Source organism: Lynx rufus, unplaced genomic scaffold (assembly GCF_022079265.1).
Source record: "Lynx rufus isolate CCGP_SWC_20201006 ecotype Redwood Valley unplaced genomic scaffold, mLynRuf1.p SCAF_11, whole genome shotgun sequence".
Classification (NCBI taxonomy): domain Eukaryota; kingdom Metazoa; phylum Chordata; class Mammalia; order Carnivora; family Felidae; genus Lynx; species Lynx rufus.
Window position 1 is genome coordinate 11,534,952 of NW_025814825.1, and position 16,452 is coordinate 11,551,403.

General features: G+C 40.4%; 1 protein-coding gene across 3 annotated transcripts in view; it reads left to right on the top strand.

Moving 5' to 3' along the window:
* The first annotated feature begins 1,133 nt into the window (after nucleotides 1-1,133).
* Nucleotides 1,134-16,452, top strand: part of VPS26A (VPS26 retromer complex component A) — a 32,383-nt gene continuing 17,064 nt past the window's right edge. The window contains exons 1-2 of one of the 3 annotated variants that reach the window (XM_047072872.1): nucleotides 1,134-1,237; nucleotides 8,226-8,375. In XM_047072872.1, the coding sequence (XP_046928828.1) occupies nucleotides 1,235-1,237; nucleotides 8,226-8,375 (153 nt within the window). In that variant the 5' untranslated portion in view covers nucleotides 1,134-1,234. Of the gene's footprint in view, nucleotides 1,238-1,404; nucleotides 1,588-8,225; nucleotides 8,376-16,452 lie in introns of those variants that run through there. The other 2 variants (XM_047072874.1, XM_047072873.1) reach the window with 2 other exon arrangements.

The following is a 16,452-nucleotide window of genomic DNA, read 5'->3' on the forward strand; positions in this document are numbered from 1 at the left end:
AATATATACATTTAAAGCTACAGACCTCCCTGTAAATACTTCGTACCATAAATTCTGCTATGTTGTATGTTTTCTTTTAGTTCAAACTATTTTTAAGTTTCCACTAACGTCTTCTTTGACACAGAGGCTTAGAATTATGTTGCTTAGTTTCCATATGTTTGTGGATTTTCTATCTTTTTGATATTTCTCGTTGAATTTTTTTGTGGCTAGAGACCATACTCTAATTTTGTGCTTGCTTTATGGCCCTGCGGCACAAACTGGATTTTGTTTTACGATGGGATAACGATGGCGCGTTCAGATTATCATTTTTTTCCTGCTTTGGTCAGGTACAGAATACACCGTGGTGGTTCAACACTGCTTTTAAAAACTAAAACAGCCTCCCCTTCAACTGGAGGGCCTCTAGGCTACACCACAGCGTCAGGATGCGGTTAAAACCAGAGTAGTGGCTAATAGCATCACCTGTTTCAGGAAGGCTTCCCCCACCTCACGGACTGGCTGGGCTGCAGGGCCTGGGGGAGGCGGGGCTAGATCGCAAGCTATCCGCGTACTTTACAAAGCAACGGATGTAGCACCCTCACGTTTTTTCTATTGGTCGGCTCTTCAGAGGCTACAAAGCTAACAAGTTCTCAAAACCCAGAACCTCTCAGAAGGAGCGGGAGCTGGGCAGAGTTCCAGAAAGATGGAAAAATGCATAATCCCTGGATGAAGAGAGCACGTACCCTGCGAGGCCTAGGGAAGCAGGGCCTCGGGTAACAGCGCCCCTTCGCCTCGGAGGGGCCCTAGTAACCCGCCCAGGGAGATAACCCCCCCCCTCCTTTTCCAGTTACTCAAACTTCCACAGGGAAGAGGAACTGGGCGTGGCAAAGCCCGTCAGCCATGAGGTGACCGCCCCTCACGTGACGGAAGGGAGGGAGAGGAGGGCCTGTGGTGCCTGCGTCCGCCCAGGCCCCTCCCACTTCACGTCATCTCAGTGGCCCCGCCTCCTCAGCCGTAGGGTGGAGCACGAGGCCCCGCCTCCAAACTGCCAGTCCTCGAGGGCCTGGCTGGCCAGTGGGGCGGGACAAGAGGCCGGGAGGGGACCTGAGCAGGGGGAGAGGAGGAAAGGAAGGGAGGGGTCACGTGCGGCCAGCGGCTCCAGGTCACGTGACGGGCGCTGGGGCGGAGGGAATCTGGGCTGGGAGTTCTCCTGAGGGAAGCGGAGTGAAGTGGGGGGGACGCGGCGGCGGCGCTGACAATGGTGAGTGCGCGGCGGCCCGCGCGCTCGCCTCCAGTCCTGGCCCTACAGCGCGCGGCGGGCCCGCCAACGGCGGGCCGGGTATCCCGGGTGGGGCGGAGGGGAGCGGCAGGAGGGGGGCGGCGAGCAGGGCGGGGAACCGGGTTAGGCCTGTCTAGCCACCCCGGGATCGGGGAAGGGCGGGCGGGGCCGCCTTTTCCCGGTCTCGCAGAGGCCCGAGCACCTGCGGGCGGCTGCTCGCTCTCCTGGCCATGTCGGAGCCTCTGCCCGCCTTCCTCGACCGGCTGTGGGGGCCCGGGCTGGGTACTCGGACCCCGCCTCTGCGGGGGCTCAGCGCCGCCTCCCCTTCCAAGGTAGCTAGTCCCTCCGCTCCTTCCGGACAGCCTAGCTTCCCTTCAGGTGGAGTGACCCGGGAGTCCCCCAGTTCCGGGCTGGTGGGGGGGGGTACTGGGTCACTCTCTTTCAGTGTCACGAGCTTGATAAACTCCGGGTTGTTGTTGTTTTAATCTCTTTGTGGTGACATTCTGCCGTATCCTGACCCCAGTTCAGCCTTGATTTTGACACTTGTAGAATAGGAGAAAAAAAGGAAAGGACGTGGAAGTGGGATGATTTTAATTCAGACACTGGTTTTGTGCCCGCTAGTTTAAGCTTTGGCTCTCATTTCCTTCCCCAAGCCATTTTCTAGAAACTTAACGCTTCGGGATGTTGAAATGGCCTAGGGAACAGAGAAGGGAGGGAAATCGGAGTACTCCAACCGGTTCGTGGGAAGCACAAGGCGTTTAACTTTGTGTGTGTTGGCCGTCTCTAGATTGGATCTCATTTGGCTCACTTTTTGGTATTCGTTTGATTTTAACAAGTGTACGTTGAGTGCCTACTGTGTGCTCTCTTGATACTATTAGCTTTACCAAAGCTCACTGGTTGAGTAAACTGAGAGTTTTGGCTGAAGCAGAAGCTAGGTTTATTTTTAAAAAATTAAAAATAAATTGTTTTGAATAAATACATCTTAAACTCAGAAATCGTGTTGATTTAATTAAAATCAGAAAAGTAAAAGACAGACCTATTCATTCTTAAACTGGGGACCCTTTTTTTCATGCAACAAATAATTACTTAGGCTGGACAGGGGCCACGAGCAAGACTGAAACAGGCCTTGCTCTCTTGCAGCTTACAGTCTAGAGGGAGGTAAACATCTGTTTGTACAAATTATTTATTTAACGTGGAAATTACAGTTGTGATAAATCTAAAAAGGAGACCTTGCCTAGTGAGGGAGTTAGGGAAGTCTTTTTTAATTGAATATAATTTGCCAAGAAGACATAAAAGGCCCTCCTAGTTATTGCTTATTTTTAAAATTATTACTTTTAATAAGCTTTTGAATAGTTTAAGAGCAATTTATTTTCAAGTTACTCATCAAACATAAACTGAATTGTAAAGCTTTATAACACAAATGGACATAAATGTAACCTATGCAAGAAAATTTGCTGTTTCATTGCTTGTGTAAATTTTGAGAGCCTCCCTATCTACTCACCTTGAGTTGCATTTCTTTACATCCACTGGAGGTAGTGAAATTTCTTCAGTGAGGGCTAAAGAGTTTGTTGGCTTTTAACATATTCACATGTAATTTTGCTGGGTGGTAATGCCCAGTATGGGTTTATGAATTATATGGAAAATCTTAAGTTAACCTAAAGGTGATAGGAGGGTTAGGCCACAATTAGAAAACTGTAAAAACAATGCTGTAATCTTTTAATAGTCATATATATTGCAGGTTAGCTACTTAAAGGCTACCTAAGAGTTTTGACTTGTATATTATTGTCTAATATTGCTCCTGAAAATCTCATATTTTAAATACTCACTTGAAGATATGAGTAATCTTTCAGTTTAATACATGTCTTCTGTAATTTCAGCAAAAGCCTATGTTAATGTATACTAACCTTTACAATTTTCATTCACTTTCTACCTCCTAGTCTTCACCATCCTGTCAATTATGTATTTTGATTTCTTTACATAACAGGAAAATTATTAAAATTTGATGTGAATAATTAAAAAAGATTTTAATTTTATGACTTTTGTTTGAAATGATGGAAGATGCATATCTTGTAGTAAAAACTTCAAAAGCAAGACTTTGGGTAGACAAATCTTTTTTCTTTCAACTCCTTTTAGAAGGAAAACAAAGGGGCGCCTGGGTGGCTCTGACGGTCTGGTCGCTTAAGCATCTGACTTTGGCTTGGGTCATGATCTCAAGGTTCATTCATGGGTTTAAGCCCCCCCTTGTTGGGCTCTGTATTGACAGCCTAGGGCCTGCATCGGATTCTGTCTCTCCCTCTCTTTCTCTCTGCCCTCCTTTCCACTTGCGTGCTCTCTCTCTCAAAAATACATAAACAACAAAAAACAAAAAGAAGGAAAAAAGACAAACTTTTTCCTCAGATGTCTTTTTCTCTCCGTTGTCTACTTGTTACTTGTAAGACATTGACAGTTTTCTGGAGGCCTTTGATAAGACTAGTTTGTTTTTGATGTGTCCTAATGTGAAAAACTGGATGTTAACCTGGTGCTGAATTCTCATGGTGTTTGTTAACTTAATCTTGTTAAAATGTTACAGTTTATTAATCTATTATGCTTCTGTATGTATTATAACTAGGCTTTTAAAAAAAATCTAATCTGTCCCCATCTTAGTGTTTTGACAATTTATGTTGAAAAGTAAGCCTACTTTTTAAAGTTTTAGTTGTGAAATACTACATGCATACAGAAAGTAATAGAGGATAACATAGCTTTCACATATTTTTAATGCATAGGAATTTTTAATTTTTACCTATCATGTCAAAATAAGACTTACTGTTTAACTATATAATTATGTTATTAGTTAATTGTGAAGTTTTATAAGACTAGCAAGTGTGAGCGGGGGAGAGGCAAGAGAGAGGGAGAGAGAGAATCCCAAGCAGGCTCTGCGCTGTCAGTGTAGAACCCCCATGTGGGCTCGATCTCCGGGACTGCAAGATCATGACCTGAGCTGAAATGAAGAGTTGGTCGCCTAGCCTGACTGAGCCACCAAGGTGCCCCTCTTTTACACCACTTTAATTAGTGGCAATTTTGATTTTGATCTTTTAGTGTCAGCTTTCAAATCCTAAGTTCTCTGTGTGTTAAGTATCCATATGTGGGAAAAGTTACCATAATATTTGCTTTTATTTGTAAAAGAATTTTTGTAGTTTTCGAATCTCATTTTTCCTGGAAGCACCTCTGGGAAGTATTAAAGGGGAATGAAAAAATTGAATTTTATTTTCCTGCTTCTATTTTATATCTTAAATGAGGTTGTTGTCTTCTACCCTTTCATAATTGCTCCTCCCATAGCAGTTCCCACCTTCCCACCCTTCTCTGCCACCTTGGCTGGCTCAGTAGTTTGCACATAGTTGATAATTAGTAAATATCAGCAGACTGATTTTGAGCTGCTGTACATTGTCATATCTGTAGCCCTTAGGAGAACATAAACCATCTTGAGCAAGTTTTGAATTTAAAACTTGGGAGTGTAAAAGCTAACTAGGAAGGGACAGTGCATATGACCTATCACTGATGTTTTTCATTCTAAGTTCAGAATCATTTTCTGATTAAAATTAGTTTTCTGGTTAAAATTGACTTTGTTATTTGTAATGTTGCCAGGAAAGATTAAAACATTGCTGAAAGGAAAACATGCTGCTTGTGTTTTTGTAGTATGTCAAAAATACAAATCTGGCAATTTTTTGAGTTGATTTCTTGAAATTACGATATATTTATTTTTAAACTTGCCCATTTTTTTTTTTTAAGTTTATTTATTTTGAGAGAGAGCACAACTCAGATGAAGGCAGAGAGAGAGGGGAGAAGGAGAATTCCAAGCAGGCTCTGCACAATCAGTGTTGAGCTGGATGCGGAGCTCAAACCCACAGACCGTGAGATCAGGACCTGAGTGGAAACCAAGAGTCAGACGTTTAACCGACTGAGCCACCCAGGCATCCCTGAAATCACAATCTTTTTGTTAATATAGGATTAATAAAACCCAGCAGGCTCAGAATTTAGGAAAACACTGTCTTCTTTGATCATGGTATCATCCTGTGACCTACTGAGTTTTAAGAGGATCATTAGCTTGCTTGCTGTTACTCTGCCACCTAAGGACAGAATTGAGATTTGATGCAAGTTCCTTGCTTTAGACTTATCTACTGGACTGATGCTAACTTTTGGGGGGAGGGCTAGTTTCACCAAATATTCCAGATTTAACTCCTTTCTTTTGTATCTATTTTTTATTATGAGGACAGCATGTTTTTAACTTTTTTATATTTAATTTTTTTAAGTTTTCTTTAATGTTTATTTTAGAGAGAGAGAGAGAGAGAGGGAGGGGCAGAGAGAGAAGGAGATAGAGGGTCTGAAGCAGGCTTCACGCTGTCAGCCCAGAGCCCAGTGTGGGGTTTGAACTCAAACTGTGAGACCATGACCGGAGCCGAAGTCGGGCACTCAACCGACTGAGCCACCCAGGGTCCCCAGAACAGTATGTGTTTTATTCAATATTAATTTAACATTCAGTATATATTTTAATGCTTTCTACTAAATTCCACATACTACCCATAGCTACTGTGTCTTCAGTGATGAGCAAAGGATAAAGTATCTGTCCTCACGGAATTTACGGTTCAGTTAGGGATTCAGGTATTGAATAAGCACACAGTATAATAAATGATGAAGTAAAAACTACATGGTGTTGTGAGGCCTAAATTTGGAGACTCTAGTTTCAATTAGGAAGGAAAGGAAGGCCTCTTTATGGAAATGAGTCAGACTGAGACTCAGAGGATGAATTAGTTAGGTTAAGGATACTTGGTCTAGGATGAGAAAGAAACTGGCAAATTTGATTAACTTGGATAATTTGAGGCTGGTGTGGTTGGAGGTAATGGGTAAAGCCAGTTACATGTAGGCCACGTTAGGGAATACGTGTGTGTGTGTGTGTGTGTGTGTGTGTGTGTGTGTGTAACAGTGAAGTACAGAAGAGTGCACAAATATACAGCTTGATGTATCTTCACAAAGTGAATGAACCTGTGTAGGAAGTGCTCTGATAAAAACAAACAGCATAGGGGGGTGCCTGGGTGGTTCAGTTGGTTGAGTGACCCACTTCAGCTCAGGTCATGATCTCATGGTCTGTGTGTTTGAGCCCCGCATCAGGCTCTGCTGACAGCTCAGAGCCTGGAGCCTGCTTCAGATTCTGTGTCTCCCTCTCTCTCTCTGCCCCTTCCCCACTCATGCACTGTCTCTCTCAAAGAATAAATAAACATTAAAAAAAAATTGAAAACACAACAGCATAACTAGCCCTCTAGAAGCTCCCTCTGTGCTCTCTTCTAGCCACTTCCTGATTTCTAATACTAGAGTGTATGTTACATGTTTTTGACTTTTTAATAAACGGAATAATATTGCATGTGTATTCTTTTTGTGTCTGGCCTCTTTCAGTATTAGTGGGTATGTGTGTGTGTGTGAGTCATCTGTGTGTATAGTTGTGTCTCATTCCTTTGCCTATTTATGAATAGACTAAAATTTATGTACCCATTCTCTTGTTGATGGATATTTGAATTGTTTCCTATTTGGAGCTATTGTGAACAATGATGTTATTAACATTCTTACATTTGTTTCCTGGTTCATGTGTAAGAGTTCTCTTTAGGGTAGATAACTAGGGGTGTAATTGCTGGGTCATGGGGTATGTATATCTTCAGCTTTACCAGATAATGCCACCTGTTTTCTAAAGTAGTTGTTCCCATTTGTACTCTCACCAGCCTGTTGAAGGATTTTAAACAGCATATGATCAGGTTTATGTTTTTAAGAGATTACTATGGTTGTGTAGGGCAGACTAAGAAAGGATGTAGGATGACAGGATAGGAGATGGTTCTTCATGTAAATTTTATTATTTATTTATATTTTAGAGTCAGAGGGCCAGAGGGAGAGGGGGAGAGAGTGAATCTTCAGCAGGCCGTGTCCCCAACACAGAGCCTGATGCGGGGCTCATCCCACAACCCTGAGATCATGACCTGAGCCGAAGTCGGATGCTTAACCGACTGAGCAATTGAGACACCCCAGCTTATACATTTTCTTCGGAAAAATTCACAGAAATTTAGTCAGTCTCCTCTACTAGAGCCAGTTTTATTTATTCCAAGGGCTTACACAATGTAACGCATCCTGTTCAGACCCATATCGCAGTGCATTTTATAGTAAGTAGTACATAGTAATAATTCATTTGGATCTATACGCATAATTTGGATTTTATGAGTTCTGCTATATGAAAGAGCCACACAGAAGAATAAAGGTGACTTTTCAAACCATATATTAAGAATTAATTTTTAGGGGTGCCTGGGTGGTACAGTCTGTTTGTTGAGTGTCTGTCCCTTGATTTTTTCCCAGGTAATGATCTCACAGTTTGTGGGTTTGAACCCCACATTGGGCTCCACACTAATGACATGGAACCTTCTTGGGATTCTCTCTGCCCCTCCCCTGTGCACTCTCTCTCAAATCAATAAATAAAAAAAATTTTTTTTAGATTTCTGGTATATGTTAGTAATTATTTATAGCATTTACCTATGGCAATGATTGAAATTATAGCATGTTTAAATTTTAGTTTTCTTTTTGTCTTTTAAGAAATTGTGGTAAAAAACATATAAATTTGTCCTCCTAACATTTTAATGTACAGTACAATATTAGTTGTATGTGCATTGTTATACTAAATTTGTTTAGGTTTTTTGTTTTTTTTAGGATTTTATTTTTAAGTAATCTCTATACCCAATGTAGGGCCCAAGCTCACAACCCCGAGGTCAAGAGTTGCATGGTCTGACCCAGCTTGGGTGCTCCTAAATTTGTTTAGTTTTGATGTGGAATTTAAGTTCTTATTTCCTTGTTGTACTCAACAGGTTTGCAGTCTGTTTAACTGTAGGTCATAGGTAATTTTACTTGAATTACAAAATGTACTGTCTGACAACACATAATTATGGGCATTTTCCTTTTATTTCAGAGTTTTCTTGGAGGCTTTTTTGGACCCATTTGTGAGATCGATGTTGTCCTTAATGATGGGGAAACCAGGAAGATGGCCGAGATGAAAACTGAAGATGGCAAAGTAGAAAAACACTATCTTTTCTATGATGGAGAATCTGTTTCAGGAAAGGTAAATCTTGTGTTTGGGAGAACTACCTAGTTGTAGGATATTAGAATTAGTCATCAAAGTTGTTTGTGCTGTTTCTAAATTTGAATGATTTTGTTGGAGATTTCCAAGGTTTTTTTGGAAGGTCAGCTAAAATCCTTGATTCCATTAGAGCATTTATAGGAAAGATTTTTTTTTTTAAAGTTTACTTACTTATTTTGAGAGAGAGAGAGAGAGAGAGAGAGAATGGGGCAGGGGAGGGGTACACGAAGAGGGGGAAAGAATCCCAAGCAGGTTCCACACTATTAGCGCAGAGCCTGACTTGGGGCTCAAACTCACAAACTGGGAGATAATGACCTGAGCTGAAGTCAAGAGTCACTTGACTGACTGAGCCACCCAGGTTCCCCTACAAGAGAGATTCTTACTGGAAGGATTACAGGGACAGAGTCTAAAATTGTACGCATGCATGTTTGTGACTATGCATGTTTTGCTTTAGCTTCTTCACTGGGGCTGTGATCCACTCAAAAGTTTGTTTCTCCTTTTACATTAAGTTGAGTTGTAGAGATTGGGGATAATTCTTTAGTATACCTTTCTAAAAATTTCTTTCTCATTCTTTGTAGCTTATCTCTCTACACTACTACTGTGGTGTCTGTTGATCTCATTTCTTGGTACCCTGTAGAGGATTTAATGTACATTTGGAATGTATCTATGCATAGTCAGATACGTTTATGATACCTTACGTAAGGTTTCACTTTTGCCCCTTTTCCTTATCAAGCAATGTAGAAGAAGAATATTTTTTTGTAGAAGAATAATCTTACACCTTAGCAAATATGATTGATACCCATTAATCATAACTTTTGCTTGTTTGTTTTTTAATTTTTTTTATTAGTTTTCTTTATTTTTGAGAGGCAGAGAGAGACAGAGTGCTTGTGGGGGAGGGGCAGAGAGAGAGGGAGACACAGAATCGGAAGCAGGCTCCAGGCTCCAGGCTCTGAGCTGTCAGCACAGAGCCTGATGTGGGACCCGAACTCACGAACCGTGAAATCATGGCCTGAGCCAAAATAGGACGCTGAACCGACTGAGCCACCCAGGTACCCCGTTTGTTTTTAAGTCTAGAAGGGGACATTTATTGTCTGGTTTAACATAATCTTATGTCATCTGGGCCAATTAGGAGTTCATGGCTGATGTTTATAGGACAAATAAAGGAAGAGGACAAATTTAAGGAAATAAAGCTACTTCAGTGTGGTTTTTAAAAAACAGTAGGCCTTCAGATTATATTTTTGGAATTGCTAGAGATCATATGTAGACCTAATCAATAACTATAGACTACATTTTTAAAAATGATAAAACCTTTTGTAGATAAATGTTTTCTGTTGCTCAAAAGATACCGTATCTAGAATCTGATTATTTATTGACCTGAGATTTTTTTTTCATTTTTAACCTTTTTATTGTAAAATAAAACACGTAGAGAAAAACCACAAAATAAATAACATAAGGCATGTTTTCTTGTAATTACCATTGATGTCAAGAAGGAGAACTTTGCCAGTTGTCCCTGTGTCTCATCTCAGTCAGTTATAGTCTCTTCTCAAAAGAAGCCAGCCACTATGCTTTCTATAATAATAAAATGCCTTGTGTTTCTTAATTGTTTCTTGTTCCTTTAAAAAGATTGATATCGCTTTTAAATGTCTTTCAATCTCTGGTTCCCTCTTTATGACTATCTTTTCTTTAAACTTTGAAGAACTTGGGACACTTGAACTGCAGAGTTCTTTGTGATTGGATACTCATGACAGTTTTTGCCTTGTAAATTGGTAGCTGAATTTAGAGACTTGATGAGACACAAGTTAAATTCTATTGGCAAGAGTATATGTGGGTAGTGTTTTTGTTGTTGTTTTTATCAGAGGGGTACATGATATTTGCTTTTTGTATCTATTTTGCAAATGTTGTAACTGCTGTTAATATTGATTCCTGACATACCTTTAGAACACGTTATTAAATAGATGATTTATGAGTATTTTGAAAAGATAGCTTAAAAGAGAAGAAAACAAGCATTGATTATCTGTGACCCAGCATGTTCACTAAGAACAAGTCTAGGTTTTCTGAAATATCTGAATATAATAAAAAAGATTGTTGGATTAGAGTTGGGAGATCTAGCCATGACTTTACCAATCTTGGTAGATAATTCGGGGCAGTCATTTAACCTTATGGATTTCACCTTAAAATTAGGGAGGTTGGACTGAATAATTGGTTTCCAAACTTGGCTTTGCATTGTAGGGACTCTGCATAAAAATCCTGCATATATTAGATCTAGTTTTGAAGTTCTAAGAGGTCTGATATCCCATCCAAAGCAGGAATAAATTCTTTTTATGGTATTCCTGACACGTGAATTTCTGTCTGCATACTTTTTTTTTCCAGAACTTTTTTTAAGAATTATTTTTTTAAGCAGTTTTAGGTTTACAGAAAAATTGAGAGGGAAGTACAGTTATTTCCTGTATACCTCCTGCCCTTATACATATATAGCCTCTCATTATCAACATCACTCACCAGAGTGGCATAGTCTTTACCAAGGACAAGCCTACATTGACACATCATAATCACCCAAAGTCCATAGTTTACCTGAGGGTTCAGTCTTTTAGTGTTGCTATTGTGTGAGTTTGGACAAATGTATAATGACATATATGTATAATGACATATATGTATAATATCATACAGCATAGTTTCATTGCCTGAAAAATACTTTTCTTTGTACTACCTGTTCATCTCTCCTGTCCTCCCCCGCCGATTGTTCTGCCAGTTCGTCTTCCCTGTCCTGCCCCCTAAACCACTGACCTTTTTATTGTTTCCATAGTTTTGCTTTTTGTAGAACGTCATGTAGTTGGAATCATACAGTATCTAGCCTTTTCAGATTGGCTTCTCTAACTTTGTAATATGCAAGATTCCTTTATGTCTTTTCACAGGCTCATTTCACTTCAGTGCCAAATATTTCATTGTCTGGATGTATCACAGTCTTTTCTTTTTAAAGTTTGTGGGTTTTTTGGGGGGTGGGGGCACTTGGGTGGCTCAATTGGTTAGGCGTCTGACTTAGGCTCAGGTCATGATCTCGAAGTCTGTGAATTTGAGCCCTGTGTTGGGCTCTGTGCTGACGGCTCAGAGTCGAGCCTGCTTCAGATTCTGTGTCTCCGTCTCTCTCTGACCTTGCCCTGCTTGCTCGCTCTCTTTCTCTCATTAAAAAAAAAAAAGAATTTCTAAAGTTTTTTTTTTTAACTTATTTATTTTGAGAGAAGGAGAGAGACAGAGAGAAAGAGTGGGTGGGCAAGCAGGAGGGGGACAGAGAAAGAGGGGGAGAGAGAATCCCAAGCAGGCTCTGTGCTTTGTGGGGCCCAAATTCACAAACTGTGAGATCGTGACCTGAGCTGAAATCAAGAGTCAGATGCCTGATTGTGCCACCCAGACGCCCCAGATGTGCCACAGTTTATTTATCCACTCACCTACTGAAGCACATCTTGGTTGCTTCCAAGTTTTGGCAATTTATTAGTGAGGCTGCTACAAACATCTTTGTGCAAGTTTTGTATAGGTATAAGTTTTAAGCCCTTTTGGATGAATACCTAGAAGTGTGCTTGTTGGATTGTGTGGTAAGCCTATCTTTAGCTCTGTAAGAAGCTGCTAAACTGTCTTTCATTGTAGTGCTACCATTTTGGATTCCTTCAGCAACGTGTGAGAGCGCCTGTTGCTCCACATCTTTGTCAGCATTTGGTGTTGTCAGCTTTCTGGATTTGGTCCATTTTATTTATTTTATTATTATTATTTTTTTTTTATTTTTTTTTAACATTGATTTATTTTTGAGAAACAGAGTGAGACAAAGCGTGAGTGGGGGAGGGGCAGAGAGAGAAGGAGACACAGAATCTGAAGCAGGTTCCAGGCTCTGAGCAAGCGGTCAGCACAGAGCCTGATGCGAGGCTCGAACTCACAAACTGTGAGATCATGACCTGAGCCAAAGCCGGACGCTCAACCGACTGAGCCACCCAGGCGCCCCTGGATTTGGTCCATTTTAATAGGTGTGTAGTGGTAATGGGATGTTGAATATCTTTTTTATGTTTATTTGCCAAATGTGTATCTTCTTTGTTGAGGCTCCTGTTCACATGATCTGCCTAATTTTTAATTGGCAGATTTTTAAATTGTTTTCTTCTTGTTGAGTTTTAAGAGATCTTTTTATGTTCTGGATAACAGTCCTTTACCAGATGTGTCTCCTGCAGATATTTTTTCTCATTCTATGGCTTGTCTTCTCATAGTCTCATTCCCTTGATTGTTACATGGTATTAATTTTGATTTCCCTGATGTTCAGTGAAGTTGAACTACTTTTCATAGATGTATTGGCCATTTGATATCTTTTATGAAGTGCCTATTCAAGTTTTTTGGGGAGTGGGGAGAGCTCATTTTTCTACTCAGTTGACTTTTTTCTTGTTGATGAATAATATTGGAGAGACAGTGCGTGAGAGTGGGGGGGGGGGGGAGGTGGACAGAGGATCTGAAGCGGGCTCCGTGCTGACAGCAGGGAACCAAAACTATTGAGATCATGACGTGGCCAAAGTTGGCCGCTCAATTGACTGAGCTACCCAGGCGCCCCCTTGTGGCTGTCTTTTGATGAATAGCTCTTAATTTTAATACATTACAAATGTTACGTTTCCTTGATTATTATTTTTTTAAGTTTATTTATTTTGAGAGAGCACGAGCCGGGGAGAGGCAGAGAGAGAGAGAGAGAGAGAAAAAGAGAGAATCCCAAGCAGGCTCTGCACCATCAGTGCAGAGCCCGACATGGGGCTTGATCTCAAACCGTGAGATGACCTGTGTCAAAATCAAGAGTCTTAATAACTGAGCCAATCCAGGTGCCCCAGTTTCCTTTTTGTTAGTATGTTTTGTATCCTATTTAAGGAATCTTTGCCTACGTTATGGGCATGAAGATACTCTCCTGTTACCTTTCTCCTGTAAATTTGTTTATTTTACACACTTCACATTAAAAATTTTTTTTAATATTTACTTATATTTGAGGGAGAGAGAATGCATGAGTAGGGGAGAGGCAGAGAGAGATGGAGACAGAATCTGAAGCAGACTCCAGGCTCTGAGCTGTCAGCACAGAGCCTGACTTGGGGCTCGAACTCACGAACCATGAGATCATGACCTAAGCCGAAGTCGGATGCTTAATGGACTGAGCCACCCAGGTGCCCCTACGCTTCGCATTTAGAGCCTCAGTTTGCTTGGAGTTGATTTTGTCTGTGTGACATAGGAGTCAAGGCTAGTTTCCCCCCACCCCCCACATGGATATCTGGTGAACCCAGAACATTTATCGTTTCCTTCATTGCACTGCAATATCACCTTTGTCATAGTTTAGAGGTTGTATGATTTTATTCCAACGTCTCTGTTGTGTTCCGTTGGTCTATTTGTGACATTTGCTTTCTTTTCTTTTTTAAAAAATAACCTATTGAGTATAATTCACATACCATGAAATTCACCCTTTTAAAGTGTACAAGTCAGTGTTTTTACTATATTTGCAGAATTGTACTGCCATTGCCACTAATTCCCTAACATTTTCATCACCCCGAAAGGAACACCATACCATTAGCAATCGCTTCCTTAGTGCTATACGCTGAATATTTGTGCCTTCTTAAAATTCACATGTTGAAACCTAATTGTCAATGTGATGGTATTTGGAGATGGGGCCTTTGGGACATGATTAGGTTATGAGGGCAGAACCCTTATGAGTGGGATTAGTGTATAAAAGAAACCCCAGAGAAATCCCTTATACCTTCTGCCATGTGAGAACACAGTAAAAAAGATAGCCATCTGTGAACCAGAAAGAGTGCTCTCAACCAAGTCTGGTGGCACTTGATCTGATCTTGAACTTCCTAGCCTCCAGAACTGTGAGCAATGAATTCCTGTTGTTTACAAGCCATCCTGTCGACAGTATTTTGTAATAGCAGCCCGAATGGACTGAGACACCTAGCAGTCGGAATTAGTGGCGATGGCAGTACAAATCTTTCTTTCTCTATGGATTGGCCTTTTCTGGATATTTTATATATATGGACTCATACAATATATAGCCTCTGGTGTCTAGCTCCTTAATGTGATGTTTTCAGGGTTCATTCCTTTTTAAAAAGTTAGTAAAAAAAATATATACTAAATTTGCTATTTTATCCATTTTTTAAGTACAATTCAGTGGCATTAATTACATTCCCAGAGTTGTACAACCACTACAGAATTTGTTCATCACCCCAAAGAGAAACTTTGTATCCATCAAATAATAACTAGCCATTTCCTTTTTCTCCCAGTCCCTGGATACCTCTGGTCCACTTGGTTTTCTGTAAATTTACCTGTTCTAGTTATTTTTTTTAAATGTTTTATTTATTTTTGAGAGAGAGAGTGTGAGCAGGGAAGGGATGGCGTGGTGGGGGACAGGAGATTCAAAGTGGCCTATGTGCTGAGGGCAGCAAGGCCAATGCAGGACTCAAACTCACGAACTTCAAGATCATGACCTGAGCTGAGGTCAGACGCTCAACTGACTGAGCCACCCAGGCGCCCTTCTAGTTGTTTCTTAAAGGTGGTCATACAAAATTTGCCCTTTCGCGTCTGCCTTATTTCCTTTAGCATAATGTTTTAAAGGTTTGTTCATGTAGCATGTATCAAAACATCATTTTTTATGGTTAATATTACAATATATATCCATGTGGAATATGGAGGGATATACCACATTCCCTTTATCCGGTTCATCAGTTGAGGACATTTGGGTTTCTACTTTTTGGCTGTTATGAATAATAATGCTGTACATTTGTGTACAAGTTTTTGTGTGAATATATGTTTTCATTTCTCTTAGATGTATATACGTTAGAGTAGAATTGCTCAGTCATGTTAATTCTGTGTTAACTTTTGGAAAAACTGCCAGTCTTTTCCAAGCAGCTGCATCATTTTACATTCTTTCCAGCAATGTATGAGGGTTCCAGTTTCTTCACTTTTTTGGCACTACTTAATATTGTATTTTTTATTATGGCCATCTTAGTGGGTATGAAGTGCTATCTCATCTCATGGTTTTGGTCTGCATTTCCCTAATGACTAGTACTGAACATCTTTTCATGTGCTGATTGCCATTTGTATATCTTTGGAGAAAAGTATTCATACCCTTTTTTTTTTTTTTCTTTTTATTGTGTTGTCTTTTTATTGAGTTACAAGAGTTCTTTTTATATGCTGGATACAAGTCCATTATCAGTTATGTTTCACAAATATTTTCTCCTGTTCTCTGAATTGTATTCATTTTTTTTTTAAGTTTATTAATTTACTGTGAGAGAGAGAGAGGAAGAGTGCTCAGTTGGTTAAGTGTCCAGCTTTGGCTCAGGTCATGATCTCACAGTTCGTGAGTTTGAGCCCTGCATCAGGTTATCTGCTGTCAGCCCAGAGCCCACTCTGGATCCTCTGCCCCCTCTCTTTGCCCCTTCCCTACTTGCACGCACGTGTGCTCTTAAAAATAAACATTGAGGGGCGCCTGGGTGGCACAGTCGGTTAAGCGTCCGACTTCAGCCAGGTCACGAACTCGCGGTCCGTGAGTTCGAGCCCCGCGTCGGGCTCTGGGCTGATGGCTCAGAGCCTGGAGCCCACTTCCGATTCTGTCTCTCCCTCTCTCTCTGCCCCTCCCCCCGTTCATGCTCTGTCTCTCTCTGTCCCAAAAATAAATAAACGTTGAAAAAAAAATTAAAAAAAATAAATAAATAAACATTGAAAAAATTAAATGAAAAATAAATAAAATTAATTTCAGCTTGTATCACTAGGCCTTCTGAGTAATTCTGAGAGTCTTACTGATTGTTTAATTATTGTTTATTATTAATTTAAATTACTAGGTACAATAATTGTAGAAAATTGTGAATTGTGAAAGATTTGATAGTGATTTTTCTGGGAATATTTTTGGTGGGTTCATAAGGTATAATTCCTTAACATTCTTTTAGATTGATCAGTGATAAGTAAATTGTCTTGAAGCAATTCAAGCTTGTCTACCAAGTCACCCATAGTGAATTCTGAATTCCTTGTTACAAAAGTGAACAGAGGTTTATTCTGAGGTTAAGGG